Source organism: Passer domesticus, chromosome 1 (genome assembly GCF_036417665.1).
Source record: "Passer domesticus isolate bPasDom1 chromosome 1, bPasDom1.hap1, whole genome shotgun sequence".
Taxonomy (NCBI): Eukaryota; Metazoa; Chordata; class Aves; order Passeriformes; family Passeridae; genus Passer; species Passer domesticus.
This window is the reverse complement of record NC_087474.1, coordinates 143,966,460-143,982,109: the sequence shown is the minus strand read 5'-3', so window position 1 is coordinate 143,982,109 and position 15,650 is coordinate 143,966,460. Positions and strand designations below refer to the sequence as shown.

The 15,650-nt window shown below is 43.3% G+C and overlaps 1 protein-coding gene across 2 annotated transcripts in view; it reads left to right on the top strand.

The window, feature by feature from the left end:
* Positions 1–11,195, top strand: part of SYBU (syntabulin) — a 40,104-nt gene extending 28,909 nt beyond the window's left edge. Inside the window, exons 1-5 of one of the 2 annotated variants that reach the window (XM_064394812.1) lie at positions 2,302–2,429; positions 4,208–4,310; positions 6,696–6,899; positions 7,858–8,007; positions 9,137–11,195. In XM_064394812.1, the coding sequence (XP_064250882.1) occupies positions 4,270–4,310; positions 6,696–6,899; positions 7,858–8,007; positions 9,137–10,235 (1,494 nt within the window). In that variant the 5' untranslated portion in view covers positions 2,302–2,429; positions 4,208–4,269 and the 3' untranslated portion in view covers positions 10,236–11,195. Of the gene's footprint in view, positions 1–2,301; positions 2,430–4,207; positions 4,311–6,695; positions 6,900–7,857; positions 8,008–9,136 lie in introns of those variants that run through there. The other variant, XM_064394804.1, reaches the window with a different exon arrangement.
* Positions 11,196–15,650: the final 4,455 nt, after the last annotated feature.

Sequence of the window (15,650 nt, the reverse complement as noted above, 5' to 3'; positions counted from 1 at the left end):
TGGTTAATATGTATGCATATTTTGGTCATTTTGCTGTATCACAAAGTGCTTTTGAAGGCAAGAAAGCTCAGCAAATTTAAACACTTCACAATTTGAGGACAAGCTGTTTCTGTCAGCACTGGGTGGTTTTTTTTTGTTTTTTGTTTTTTTTTTTTTTTTTTTTTTTTTTTTACAGCTCTATTTTACTGGCTATATGCAAAACCTATTTCAAGACTGATATACATATAAAGATATGCCATTTTAAAGGGTGTTATTTGAAGAAAAGCCTGAAATGTTAAAGCAAGATTTCATTGCTTCTCTGCAGCTTTTTTGTTGCTGTTGTTGTTTTGGGGTTTTTTTACACTTTTTAGTGCATGTGAGCAGTGTGGTTTTCTTTCCTAGGTCGTTTCTGATGTACGAAACGTATCTTTTGACTCCACAAACATGAGTATATGTATATGTATATGTATATGTATATGTATATGTATATGTATATGTATATGTATATGTATATGTATATGTATATGTATGAACTCCAAGTGACATACTGCTGAAGCTGGTGACTCAACGTGTAGCATCTTTTGCAGGAAGGGGTAAGACCCTTTTTAAGAGGGAGCTGTAGCGCTGTTGTGCTTGCCCTGTGGCTGGGGCGGGGCAGAGGACGCAGTTGAAGGTGAGGCTTTGCCCTGCGCCGCTGGGATAAACACGCGGCCGTGCCAGCCGGAGGCGTAGCGGCCCTCGCACAGGCGGCTCCTTCTCCCGCTCCTCAATCCCGCCCCCAAATCTCTCCCTGCAGCAGATGCAGGATGGAAAGCCTGCCCTTGAGACGTTCGTAAGGGTCTCCCAGCCGATTCCCGTGTGCGACAGGAGAGCGGGAGCCCCCGAGCAGCGGTGGCAGGTGCCACACGCGTGCGGACCGCGGGCTCCCTGTGCGCCTCTGCCCGGGCGGAGCTGTCAGAGGCAGCCCCGCAGCTGGCACGGGCTCCCTGCTCCTCCCTCGGTGTCAGCCGAGCCCAGTGGCTGTCGCGGTGCTGTCAGGGCAGCAAGGAGGCGAAAAGGCAGCGCAGAGCGCGATGCTGCCTGCAGAGCGCTCTCGGCTCGGTGCCGCAGCCCACCGGGCGGTAAAGAGCGCTGGGCTCTGCAGGATTGCTCTCTTGCTTCCCAGATACCCATTCCCAGCAAAGAGCAACCCTGGAAAATGTGACGGTACTTGGTTGGCCATCCCTGTGCCGTTCCTCCCATTGCTCAGAGCAGGGCAGAGCTCTGCTCCCGTAGCGTGGGCGTGCTGCTCGCAGCCCGCTGCCGGGCGGGGGAGGCCGGAGCACGGGATGCCCAGCAGGGACACCGGGCTGTCTCCATGGCCTGGGACACTGAGGGCTGCAGCCTGGAAGAACATGAATCAGTGAACTCCGAATGACAGACTGCTGGAGCTGGTGACTCAACGTGTAGCATCTTTTGCAGGAAGGGGTAAGAGTCATTTTAAGTGAAAAGTCTCTGATTGGAACTAAACAAGTGTTACGGCCATTTAGGACAAAGGTATGTGGGGTTGAGAAATGTCAGTCTCTTTCATTGTTAGCACTAAATTAATGGGCTGTTCTGGAGCTTACATATGTGAGGTTTTGCCATTACGTAGTCACAGTGATAAAAATAATCAAGAAGTCATCCTTTGGAAGCTGTCAGCCTGGAGAATGGCATTAGGAGAACAAGAAACCGTGTTCAGCTCTTGCCTGAACTGCTGCTAGACAGAGAGTTTCATGTTTTGTTAGATATTTGTAAGAGAGAAGTCACGCCTACCCAGGAGAATATGTTGCAATGGATATTTTATGGATAGATGCCATGTTATTTTGCTCAGAGATGTCTACCAAATGGGAAAAGATGTTTTTTAGTCTCCTAATAACATTGCTGTCAAGCTCTGCTACAGACAAAACTGACTTGAACATCATTTGTACACTTGGAACCATTACTAGCAGTGACCCCTTTAACTTATAAAATGTTCTCAAAGATCCTATAAATAGCCACATGCCTAATTTTAAACATAAGTAGTCTCCTCTGTGAAGTGTTAAGCTTGTGTGTAGCTGTTATTAGAACTGGGGCCAGAAAGGTTAGTTCATGCTTTGCAGACACAGTTCCTGGTCTCAGATGCAGTTCAGTCTTTCAGAAAGCTCTGCTGATGGTGTGGTTCTGTTTTCAGGCTCTGTTGGCTCTTACCAGCAGTGCCCAGCCCTGCAGCTCTCGGTGCTCCAAGCCAGGCAGGTCAGGGAGAGGCGGTTGTTAAGCCTTGCTACTCGGCAATGCTTTCGATAGCAAGATCTGATTATGATGTGATCTGCTTACCCAGAGATGAACCTTGGCTAGGGCTCCTGCTCTCTGTGCCACAGCCAGGACTTGCCTTGGGAAAGCTGCTGGTGTCCTGCAAGCACAGGAATGTTTTGGGGACCGGAACACCAGAGGTATGACATCTGTGTGACATGTTTACCTGTTTGGGTCTTGTTTAGAAAAGTAGTTTTAGGTATAATGTGATACCAAGAGATTATTTGGAGTGTATGTTAGTCTTGTAGATGGGGATATTTTGTTTATCAGGAAAACTCTGTTGCTTCTTGGAATGTCATGTCCCATGATAATTTTGCTTCCCAAGGAGAGGGTCACTCACATTTACATCTGTAAACATGATATAAATACTCTGTGAAACCAAGTGGCTTTGCTGCTTTCCTTCCTCCCCTTGCAAATTTGCACACAGCTCTGATCTGGTTATGGGTGTGGTGGCTTGGGTCTGATTATCAGGAGTGTTGTACTGGGTATGGAGCTGGTTAGAGGTGCAAGAACTGGGTCCCTGGGATCCCCTTTTGAAGAGCTAAACTTTGTATCTGAGTACTTTGAAATTGGGCTGAGGAATATCCTGGGATGGGCTGATGCAGAGACACAGAGAAATAGAGGCTGATCTCAGATGTCATGAGGCAGAGAAAGTACTGGGTTAAATCCATTCACACTTTATTCTAAGGCCAGTTGTTAAGTGTTGCCCTATGGTAAGAATGGTTACTGGCTGTCTCAGCCTCTTTAAGGCTGTGAAGCCAGGCTCTGACAAAGCCTTTTCCCAGTCTCAGGTGTTCAGGGTGAAAGATGCACCTTTCACCATCAGCTCTGTGTAGAATTTAAGAGAGATTGAGGATTAGAAGGTCTAGCTGCAACAGATGATGGTGGCTCCAGCTGCATCTCTCCTGTGTGGAAAAGATAGCAAGAATGGCAAGTTTGCAGCTGCTGGCTTGGGGATGTCTATCCATGGGATGACATCCAGAAATTCCCAAGTGAGAAATGCTGTGCTTGGTCAGCTGCTTAAAGGATGTTGGAGAGTTATTTGCATACCCTCAGCTAAAGTCACCAATCATTACTGTGGCTCAACAGCATGAGACCTGGGTATGGCATAGAATGTTTCCCATTAGACTGAAAGATTGGAAAAAAAAATACAGCTTTGGTGTGTTTTTCTTCCAGAGGATAAGACTTTCTTAGTACATCTATCTACCTTAGCAAAATGAAAGCAGTTTTCCTTGTATATGCCAGAGCTTGTGAAATAAAAGGTGTGATCCGTAGAAAATCAGTAATCAGATGACTTGGTACCTGAGAAGCACTTGAGACCTACATGTGATTACTGGATTATTTGAAGGTTATTAGAACTGCCTCACTACGCTTTTGCACCGCATGAAAATCTCCATATGCATGTAGATAAATATATAGATATACCATTAGCCTGTACATGTTTATACTTATATATATGTACATTTACGTTATCTGAGAAAACAAAACAGAAGCAGCGAGCAGTTTTTCTGCATGGTTTAAAGCATAAGAAATACCCAGTTACAGTGGTGTGTTCCTAATCACTGTGCTCCTGAAGGAGCCACATGAGCAGCCTCATTCGTCTGTCGATGTCTGTGAGAGAGCAAACAGGTTGTCACAACAAGTGTTCCTGTCTGAGACCTAAAATGGCTTCTGTAGTGTGAGGGTTTTATGTCCAAATAGCTTTTTTCTACTCTTGCTGAAGTGCCAGTTCTGAAGAAATGTGGAAAATCTGGAACAAACCCAGCTCCTGTCCCCAGGGATGTTTGAAAATCCAAGCAACTTCTGAAATTCACCCAGAACAGACAAAGGAAGGATACTTGTGATTCACTGTTATTTTGAAAACAATCTTTGAGTTATAATTTCCATCATGTTTTCACTCTTTCCTTTTCCTTTCCAGGCAGTGAAGCCGATTTTAGCTCTTCAAGCAGCACGGGCAGTATTTCAGCACCTGAAGTCCATATGTCGGCTGCTGGAAGCAAGAGATCTTCTTTTTCTCGCAAGTAAGCAAAGCAATTTTTTCCTGAATATGGCTAGTGCAAAGATAGACTACTGTGTAAGGTCTTGCATTTTAAAACAATAAGGTTAACACAAGGCTCTTGGGTAGCACACTGGTGAGAACTGCAATATAAGAAAGAAAAAAAAAGCTGTATTCAATGCACAAAAATTGTGAGTATACCAGATCAGCCAGGTATTGGTTTTGGTTTTTTTTTTTGTTTATTCATTGCAAGTGTGAGAAATAGAATCAGGTAAGGCAGAAAAGGCATTGGCTGGAGTGGAGAGAGAGCTGGGTGTGTTAGTTAACAGCAGTATTTCTAACCAGTTAACCTAAACCTTTTGGTCCTTAACAATTTGTTTTATCTCTGTCATAAATTGCCAGCTGAGCTTGCACCTTTCCAGATCATGATCTTTTTTTTGTTGTTGTAAGAAGTAGACAGTATTGCCTTGGATGTTGGATTTTTTTTTTCTGAAATACCCTTGCCCAGCCTATAGGCAGGTTTTTTTAAAAAAAATTATATCATACTCATCTGTCTAAATGACCCTTTCATGAATGATTTCTGTAAGATTTCTCCCTGTCATCTGTGAATTGCCAATTCAGGCAGCTTGAGAACACAGGGGCACTGAGATGGAGCAGCGCAGGTTGTGTTCTGCCCACGCAATCCCTGCTGGTTACATTTTGTGGAGCAGGAGGAAGGAGTTCCCAGGGACAGGACTGGTTTCCTGCCCGTGGTGGAAGAGCTGGCAGGCAGGCTGGACAGCAGCAGGGTACCCGTGTGCCTGAGTCACACCAGAGTCATGAGGGTCACGATGTGCCCTGGCACACTGAGGCTGTCAGAATGGGACTGTGAGAGCACTTTCCTATCTGTATCATGAGGCTCTTAGAAAAATAAACACTACTTGAGTTCCCGCTAGATTACATCCAACAAGTAAAGTTACTGGCTGTGGGAAAAAATTGTACTAAGTATAATATGAAGCCCTAAAATCACCTTAATTTCAGTAAGATTCTGTGTCATTTCATACAGTACTGGACATTTTAAGATAAGTTTAAACTAGAGCATACTGACATCCTGTATTGGACAGAAGTCCTCTGTAATAAGGCTCCTTCAGATGCCCTGCTATGTTAAGCACAGTCTCTGCAAGTTCTGCCACACACCAGATTTGATGATACACTGTATGAAGTGGAAAGAGATATCTCCTTTGCAATATGTTCTTTTTTAACTGTTCCTGCTATGAAACACTTCAGTGTTGTCACAAACCACAGTCCTGTACTTCATTGTAAAATAATTACAAAATCACCCAAACCACAGCAATGTGATGAAGGTTCACAGCAGCCACTCAACCATCTGTTCCTTATAAACTGTTCCATTTGCTGAGAAGGGAAAAAACCAAGTGAAACAATTTAAAGAAGAGATGTTGCTTCATAATTCTGTGGTATTTGATTTTTTATATTCAAGCCTTCTCTTTTGCTGGCTGGGTTTGCCTTTTTATGGTATTTTTTGTTTGGATTTCTTTATGTTATTTTTTTAAACCTGCCCTTTCATTACCGTTTAGAAGAACAACTTCAATGGGAGAGTCAAGGTAGCAGTGTAGTAGTGTAGGCTGACAAACCAAGTGAGCAGGAAAGGACACATCCCGGGAAGCTGGCCTCAGAGCACTCCAGCCCTTGGGCAGCTGTCAGGCGGGGAGGATACCAATTGCTTTCAAGCACACACAGTTAACAGATTCTTTGAACAGAAAGAGAAAGGTAAATATGTATGATAAAAACTGGAAGAAAAAAAGAAAATACTGTGCTTTCCTTTGTCTCTTTTAATACTACTTCAGCCTGTTCTCCATGGGGCTCAAACTATATCGAAGTGAATGAATAGCTGACCATGACAGATGAAGCACCCAGTATGCCAAAGGCAGAAAAGAAGAGTGGTCCAAACAAAAATCTGTTTTCATTGCACACTGTGATTCCTCAGGCTACTTGCCGAGGAGCATGAAAGCAGTCTTACAGCAACCCTCCATGCACAGGCACCACTCTGCAGGCCTGGCCAGGGAGAGCTGGAGTGTGGTTCTTTTGGCATTAGTCCAGACCACAAGCCTCTCCTTACTTAACAGAGTCCAAGATTCAGGGAATGTGGATGATCTGGTGCAGTCACTGGGAACTGTGCTGTCCACAGAGAGATGTAAAATGGCTGAGATTTCCTTAGAACACGTAATTCAGACTGAGAGCCCCCTGCCAGTGGAAGAACATGCAGTGCCTGATCATGTCAGAACTTCATTTCTTTCCAGCCACTCACAGTTATCTCTCTGGTTTATTGTTTAGGAAACTTTGTGTGTAAAATAAGACATATAATGGATTGTGTGATGAGAATAATGCTTTCACTGTTTTGGTTCTTCTCCAGTCGTGGTCCTTATGGTCGGAATAATGGATCCTTATCCTACAAGTCTGGAGCCAGTCCACCTGCTTCACATGGAAAGGATGCTTCATCAACACTGTGCAAAAACCATCTGAGTCCTGCTAACATCCATCAGAATTACAGGGCTTCTTCAGCCAGCAGCAGCAACTCAGGCTCATACAAAGGAAGTGACAGCAGTCCAGTGATGAGGCAAGTCTGTGTTTCAGCCTCCTCGTGTTGGGTACATTGACACTCTCTCTGCACTGTAGTGTGGGATGAGCTGTAGGAGTTGCCATGCAGGTCATCTTGCTCCTCACCATAGTTATGATGCTTCATATAGGTAACTTAACAGTCAGCAAGGTTCTCCATACCATGTAAAAGCTTTATTGTTTCAGCACTGTAAAATTCAAGTTTACTTTAAGTCAAAGTCCTTTGCATTTGGTTTTCACTCCAAGGCAGGCTATTTCATGCCATCAGTTCTCATGAGGATTTACTGGTTTCACTTCAAAGAGAATTGGGTGGGGTAGTGTAGGAAACATGATACACTTGGGCGAAAATTCACCCTGCCTAGCCTTAGGCACCTCCCTAAGGAGAGCAATTTCCTGTATAGGAAACAACACAGATACCTGCCAGAGCATGTGACAAATGTTGCAGAGAAGAAATGGCCACCCTGCTGCTGCTGTTGCCCTCTGTCCCAGACAACTGAGCAGCCATGCATGTAAGATACACACCCAAAGCTAGACAGGATGAGTGTAAATGTCAGCGTGCTCAGCTTTATAGATCCTGTGTGGAGCTGAACTTAGTCCTTGGGCTGCATTACCTGGCTGGCTGTAGATGAGTACCCTTGCCCTGCCTGTTCTTGGGCACACCACCTGTTTGGGGTGAGGGGATGTCCAGGTGTTTTAAAGTAAAAATAAAGTTAAAAGCCTCATTTGATGTAATGACACTGAAACCAAGTACAATAAATAGTAAATCTTGCACTGTAGCTACAAATCATCTGTTTCCTCAAGTACTTTGATTTGCAAGGTGAAGTAACTTGTGTGGACACTGAGAAGCCCCAGCTGAGTCAAGTTTTGCATTTTTCAGTCAATGGGATGTTTTTTATTCTGCCAGGACTTAAGAACTGTAAGAGTGATGTTATGTGATGGTTTGTTTTGCGTTTTTTCAGGCGATCAGGGAGATACAATTCTTGTAGTGACAATCACAGTATTAAGACACAAAATCCAGAGCAGTATTTGACTCCTCTGCAGCAGAAAGAAGTGGCAGTACGACATTTGAAAACCAAGCTGAAGGAATCTGAAAGCAAACTCAAAGAAAGGTAAACCTCACTTTAGAAATCAGTCAGAAAGATTTATTTGGGAACATTTAGGAGTGGGAATCTTGAGTGTTTTTACTAATTTCTTGATCAATGAAGTTTCCATTAAGAAATTTGAAATACAATTAGTCTGGTTAGGTTGTTTACAGTATTTCAGGTTTCAGAGTGTACTAAGGGGATGCAAAACAATGAATTTATTTAGAAATATAGTTGTCGCTTTTTCCTTCTTGGAACTTTCACAGTAAAATACTTTTAAAGGACAACTTTTTATAAGTCTGATTTACATTGAGACCTTTTATACATAGAACAGTTTCTACCTGCCAGCATGTATTACCTTAGTGTCCTGTTCTACCTCTCTCAGTGAAGTAGAACTGCAAATGTCCCCCTTTTCTTCAGTGAGAGAAATTCATACCCACTGTGCCTGTTTGTGTTTTTGTCACTTACATACTGAATTTTTCACAATAGCCCTTTGTGTGGATGCTGAGCAAAGAAGTGATAACATGCATTACGCAGCAGCAGATGTCTCTTACTAAAACTGCACTCTGAGAGCTGGCTCTCCCACAGACAGCCCAAGGGGGCACAAAGGGCTCTTTGAATTGAGCCCCAAGACAGAGTTCCAGGGACCCTGTGCGCTTGCTCTGCATCAGCAAGGCCTGGAACTGACATAGGAGTCCCCTCTCCTCCACTTGCTCCCCATGTGCCTGCAGACCTGAGCTCCCTGGCTGTCCGAGGCTAGCATTGGCTCTGGCTGTATGTGACAAGCTGCTGGCAGGCACTAGGGATGTATCCAGGCAGCTGTTTCCTCTTTGCTCCAGGGTGAGGCCGTAGGGGAGATTTTAAGCACTACAGTTGGTTAGATGTGACCTAGAGGTCACCACTTGTGCCTCAGATTGCCCAGGATCATGGCACAGCCCATAAGGCTGCTGGTTTTGTGGGGAGGTCAGTGACTCCCATTAGCCATCAGCTGGCATATCTTGGCTCTCTCAGAGGTGGTCACAAATGGCACCTGGAGAAATTTGCTTCCTTCTTGGAGCATCTCAGCAGCAGAGCCATCACTGTGTGATGGGAGGCCTCATGTTGATTTTAACTGAGCAGTCAGCAGAAGTGTTACATCATTTTTATTTTGCTACAGGGAATCAGAAATAGAAGAGCTTAAAGCTCAGCTGGGACGGATGAGGGAAGACTGGATTGAGGAAGAATGCAATCGTGTGGAGGCAGAACTGGCCTTAAAGGAAGCAAGAAGCGAAATTAAACAACTCAAGCAGGTTATTGAAAGCATGAAAAACAGCTTGGCTGAGAAAGACAAAAAAATTCAGAAATACTTCACAGATATAAACATTCAAAACAAGAAACTGGAATCTTTGCTGCAGAGCATGGAGATGGCTCAGAACCACTCTGTGAGGGATGAGCAGTGCCTGGAGTACACGAGCGACTCAGAGGGGAAGCTGTTATCATTGTGTACCACCCTGCCAGACAGCCCCATCACAGAGGACCAAGGTCTGGAGGAGGTGGCAGACAGTGATCTGCTTCTTAGTGAGGGCAGAGCTAATGGGACTGACTCATCTGGAGAGAGTCTGCCCACCACAACCTCTGAGTTGAGTGATCCAGCTCCATTCAGTGCTGCTGTAAATGAAGAGATGCTTGAAATCATTCTGGATGGAAAACTAACTTATTGCCAGGAAAAAGAAAAAAGCAACATGATGGTGGAACAGGCCATCCAGACTGATGTGGTGCCATATAGCTTGGATGTGGAGCAGCTCATTCAAAACATCTTCAGAGCTCAAGACACCAGTCCTCTAAGCCCACCTTCTTCACTGAAGGAACTGGGTGAATTTTCTCTTGGAAGCTTCAGTGATTCTGGTATCTTAGTGGACTTAACTCCAAGTGATCCCAATTCTGCCATCCTTTTGTCTCCTATGGAGTCTCCATGCAGGAAGGTGGAGCACAGAGTTAATGAAAACCGTTTCATGAAAGAACTTGATTTTACAGAAACTCATGATGATGAAGCCTTTGAGTATGTTAATACAGGAATAAAGAGGAGATACTGGAGCAACAGTCTCCTTGGGGATCTTCTGGCTGTAGCAGCCCCTGTTGTACCAACTATTGTGTGGGCTTTGAGTACTCAGAGAGGAGGAACAGATCCTATTTACAATATTGGAGCATTGCTTCGTGGTTGCTGCCTGGTGGCCCTGCACTCTTTACGCCGAACACCCTTCAATATCAAAACCTAAAGTCTGCTCTGTCCCTGGGCACCAACTGGCTGAGGCAGAGAGAAAGAGGGATGAGATAGATCATAAAAGTTTACTGTATATTCTGGCAGAGTCCATAATTTGCTTTTGACTCTTTGATTTGCACTATAAATCAGTTAAAAACATGTTCCTTGTTTCAAAATAAAAAAAAAAAAAATAATAAGCTGAATCTCATACTTCCACAAGATGTTTTTAACAGTACTGCTGCTTACAGAAATAGTCCTCCTGCTCCCAGGCATCATGTCCCTCCCCTGTGTTGGTAGCTTTCTGGTGCCAGCACATCTGCACAGTGAACATAACCGGAGAAATAGGAATTCAAGCCTAGTGCTCTTTCATGTTCCACTGCTGAGCTAGGATTAAGCTCAGTCACTCTCCCTGGATGGTTCACTGAGCAAATGAACAAGCACTGGCTTTGCACTGGCTCAAGGGTAGTGCGAGATGCACAAGGGAACAAGTGTCTGGAGAAGGGTGGGGTATTTCTCTAGACAGCACTAACCTTCCCTTAGGGTATCACACCTGTGCTCCAGAAAGCATGCTAGCGCTTTCCATTTGTTGTCCCAAGTGTCAATTCAATTTAGAGGTAAAACCCGTATTCCCCAGGCAGCTTCCAGCACATCGTTTGTGCCTGTCTCTTGTAGTGCTCTTCTCAATTGTGCAATTGCTTGAGCATTTCACTGGTCTTGTGCGTATACAGGGACTGTAACCAAAAATGTACATCGCTGGGAGTCTTAACACTTGTTACAATGATAAGTATAGGCGTGGATACACTTTGATTCTTAATGTTGTTTTAAAGTCTTTATGTATTGGAACCCGATAGTCTTTTGAGCCCTTGGAAATACTATGTATAAATGTATTGTGTTTTAACTTATTGTTTATTTAATTGCTTTATTGTAAATTACCTTTATAATCACAAGTTCAGTAAAGCATGATAGATATGTCAAACGCGTGAGTGTTTTACTGTAGAAAGGTATAAAAAAGTACCCCAGTCTAGCTGAGCTGTCGGGTACAGGCTGAGCTAGGGGAGGTACTTTACCAGGTACTGTTCCAGGAGATCAGAATTAGAATGACAAAACCTGAATCCAGTTCCAAGTGTAAGCACTCACTGATTAAAGGCTGATTAAAGGCTCCAGCTGGGCTGCAGTTGCACACACAGCCCACTCTGCTGCCTCACACTGCCTTCACAGATGCAAGTGACCTAATCTTTAACCCAGTGCAATCATCTGGAAACCTTTAACTCCTCAGCACTGCAATTCCAGAATACCAATCTTTCTGGCATTTAACCCATCTGACAGTCATGTGGTCTCAGTGTGCATGCACACTGTGACCATCAAAACACGAATTCTCCACATTCAAAACCCAAGATATGTGGATAGATCAGAGGACAGCAATGCTACCCAACAGGCAAAACAGTGGGGTTTATCTGGCTCTACCCAAGCTTTCAACCCCACCTCTGGCCATTTAAACCTCACTGGCCTCCTGTTTTCCCCTTCAGCAAAATAAGTGTAGTATTTCCTTGTGTGACCCGGAGAAGAAAGGATCCAGGGAAGCCTGACAGTGCCATGTATTGCTCTGCAGCTTTTGGGAAGGAAGTTGTGAGTACTTCACAAATGAGTATAATTGGCCATGTGTGGGGAGCATTTGCAACACTCAACAGGATGATACTGATGCTTACAGAGGTGACTTGCAAACTTTTCATGTCTCTGTGGTGCCTGAGTGGTGAATCATTTTATGTTTGCAGTAGATATTCTAGAAGCTTCATTAAGCATTACATTAGGGAAGAGAACTCTAACAGATCATTTGAAGTAAATATAATCCCCATCTAAAAGAGATGGACTTGAGAGCATCTTGCTTATAGTGCCATAACCTTGTCTTCCATGTTCTCCTACCTTCTTGGGTGCCTGCAGCCATCTGGCTTCCCTTGTGACACTGCTGCACTGCATATTGCTCAAACATCACTTTCAGTAGCTTTTACATTATAGGAATGCTAGGGGCAAAATTACCAGTTGGAGATATTATCAATATAAACTTTACACAACCATGGACTTTCATAATTCCTGAATATCTCTTCTTGGGACTGAAACAGATTACAGAAAATTGTATTCTTAATGTCAAAATATGTCTGTGCCGGGCCAGGAGAGCAGTATTTTATACCTGGTGTTACGAACTTCATTACAATGTTGGATTTTTCTTTCACAGCCATTATTGTTTAAATGATCTTTGAGTGACACTGAAATGCACCATAATTTAGAAGGAAACGTGATCTTCAGTTCTAGATGCATTCACTGTTGACTTTGTGGGGAGTTTTGCAGGAAGAGGCAACAAAGCAGTAAAAAACTACACTTACGTTTAATATGCCAATAGGCTGATCTCATAACCAGAGCAATGTCAAAGTTTCTTTCTGCTCTTTCTGCCCTTAAGATTCTTCAGTCAGTTCAACTCTCATAAGACTGTATGTTCAATTCTCATAAGACTCTATGTTCAACTCTCATAACTACTATGCTCAGCGAGAGGTGACAGCATTCCGACAACATTCCTGATAAAAGCCACCACCTTTCCTCCTCCACACTGCAAGGACATAGACAGCTCAAGACACCCTTTGTTAGACCACACCTGAATTACTATAATGCACTAGTCCCAGACTTTGGTCTTTGTTCCACTATCCATAGAGGATAAGTCAGCTGTTGTTCCAAACATACCAACTTTGCTTTTTTCCCCTCTAATATTACACTTAAGTCTTAGTCATGTCTCACCTGAATCTCGCTGGTGCTGTACTAGGGGCTGGACTAGGAGCTGTACTAGGGGAGGATCATCAGCTTCCAAACAGTTCAATAAAAACTCCCATCCTTTTTTTCTAAGTTTAGAAATTGCTCATACCCACTCCCCTACCCCACTGGAAAGTCTTATCTCAAACATGCAGGTGAGGAGGACATGCAGCTCATACACTATAGGTAAAATAGCGAACACTTGAATTCGGGCTTAGGGCATAGGAACAAAATCAGCTTCTTCCTGGATGAAGAAGGGATGCATGTTCATAATCCCACTACACATTTTATTTATAATCCAGGGACTAAAAAGCCCTTCTTTCATATTCATCTTAAGAGGGACCCAACATCTCTGCTGCTGAAAATGTTGAGGCTCAGGCATTTGACCCCCTTCCCACTAGAGAGTCATCTCTATCCTTCACAAAATCACAGAACGCATCAGGTTGGAAGGTACCACAGTTGGTCATCTGGTCCAACCACCCTTCTCAAGCAGGGAGCACATGGTACAGAATTGCATCCAGGAATTCCTTGAGTATCTTTAGGGGTGGGGAGACTACAAACTCTCTGGGCAATCTGTTCCAGTGCACACTCAACTCAAGTAAGGAAGTTCTTCCTCATGTTGAGGTGGAACTTGCTGTGCATCAATTTCTGCTTGTTGACTCTTTTCACCCTTCCTTGTGTCCTTCTTGCAAGGCTGTTCCCAACTTGTAATTACACATTTCTCCTTCCTTTCCCTGCACATCAACTCCCTCTTAATCCCAAACTCCTGAAACATATTTATCACTGTTTTACATATACCCTATACAACCGAGTATTTCACTCCAAATCCCTTCAGACAAATGAACACAGGATCTGGCAAGCACAAACAACTACAGCACAGTCAAGGAAAGGATTTTTCAGTCATCCTGGCAGGTCAATCCTTCATAGTCAAGAATATCAGTGAAAGCAATCAAGTCCAGCTTTCAGCCAAGAAAGAAAAAAAAAACAAACAAACAAAAAAAACCCCCCAAAACCACATGGCCAACAACTAAAATATGAATGAGAAAAGGAGGAGCATATGGCAATAGAAGGGAAAGACAAGAAATGCACACAGGGGTGTACAGGATCTTCAAGAAACTCAAACCAATGGAAAAAATAATATCAGAGGAGCAGCCTCAGTAAGTTTAGCAAAAGTGTTTTCATATTTATCAAGGAAAAAAAAATCAAAATATAGGAAGGATGAAAGAAGAGAGACCACAGGAGAAAGATGGAACTGGTACTGATGCACGGGTTATCACCATTCAAGAGACTTCCTCCAAAAGCAGCATCCTCCCTACTGGCACCACATCAACACAGGGCAGACGGGAGGAATCTCTAGAGCAGCTGTGCTCAAATTTGGCAGGCAGAAGGAAGAACAGCAAAGCAGTACACAGCAGGAGGAAAAAGCAATGCAGGAGGAGTCCCAAGCAGAAGGTAGCAGAACTCAAGGGTTTTTAAAATGGCCAAAGGCTCAATGATCAAATGTGCTTTCATGACATATTTAAGGGGCTTTATTTGCAACTTAGTAAATCGCCCACCTGTTGTTATTTTTAATAAATAATATCGATTTACATCTATTCTATATTGCCTCAAAAATAGCAACAGTAATCACTAATTTTTTAAAAAAATGAGACATAGCTTCCAACGGATTTCACTTTAAAGAGGCAGTAGATAGCCAGTTTCTTTGCCCTGTGTCAGCAATAGTTAAAGAATTATGACTGGTACCTCCTTGCTTCTTGAGTGCTGTTAAAAGGACACAGATTGCTATTAAAGCTTATTCATAAACCTTCTCATCTCCCATCCCTTGTCAGATACTTCGGAGGTGTGTACTAGAAGATTTACTTGCCATACTGCTGCAGTGAAGTCTGCACTTGAAATAATGTGTTCTATTCCAGCCAGAAGACTTGTGCAGAAAACATGCATGGCAGTTGGCTTCAAAATATATTTCAGAATTTAACATCTGAAAATTGCTGTCACATCAGTTACTTGTGCAAGATTTGAACCTATATGGCAAGTATACTTAACATTTTTAAAAACTTTTCTCTGTGATTAAAGCCATTAAAATTAATTCTTACCTTCTTGTTTTCTCAATTACTTATACTCTAAGCAAAACTTGTGCCAGACCTTACGAGAACTTAATTACAAATTCTATTTTTGTAGGCAGGAAAGCTCTAGTCACATGCCCCCTCCTCCCCTTCCCATTCTCTTACAACTGACACTTCCTGTGCTGTCCCTGGATGAACAGGAAACAAGTCTCATGTGCAAAATGTGCCGACGTCACTCATCTGTCATAAGGTAAGAAACCCAAACAACCCACAAATCAGGGATGATAGCACCCACGCAACAGAACCTGGAAAAAGCATTCACTAAGCACTGGGCTGGATGAAGCGCACAGACTTCAACCCCATCCCATCTACCTCTTTCCAGCAGACATTGAACTTTAATTTTCATTAAAGCACTGTTGCCTTCTACTGCACATATACCATTCATGCTTCACCAGGGGAATTACAGAGGAAACACATACAGAAAATGTGCAAAAAATGGAGTTTGAAAAGTGCTTGTAACTGAACTGAGAATTTTCACACTAGCTTTATTAGCAGGAAGACATAATTTTTCT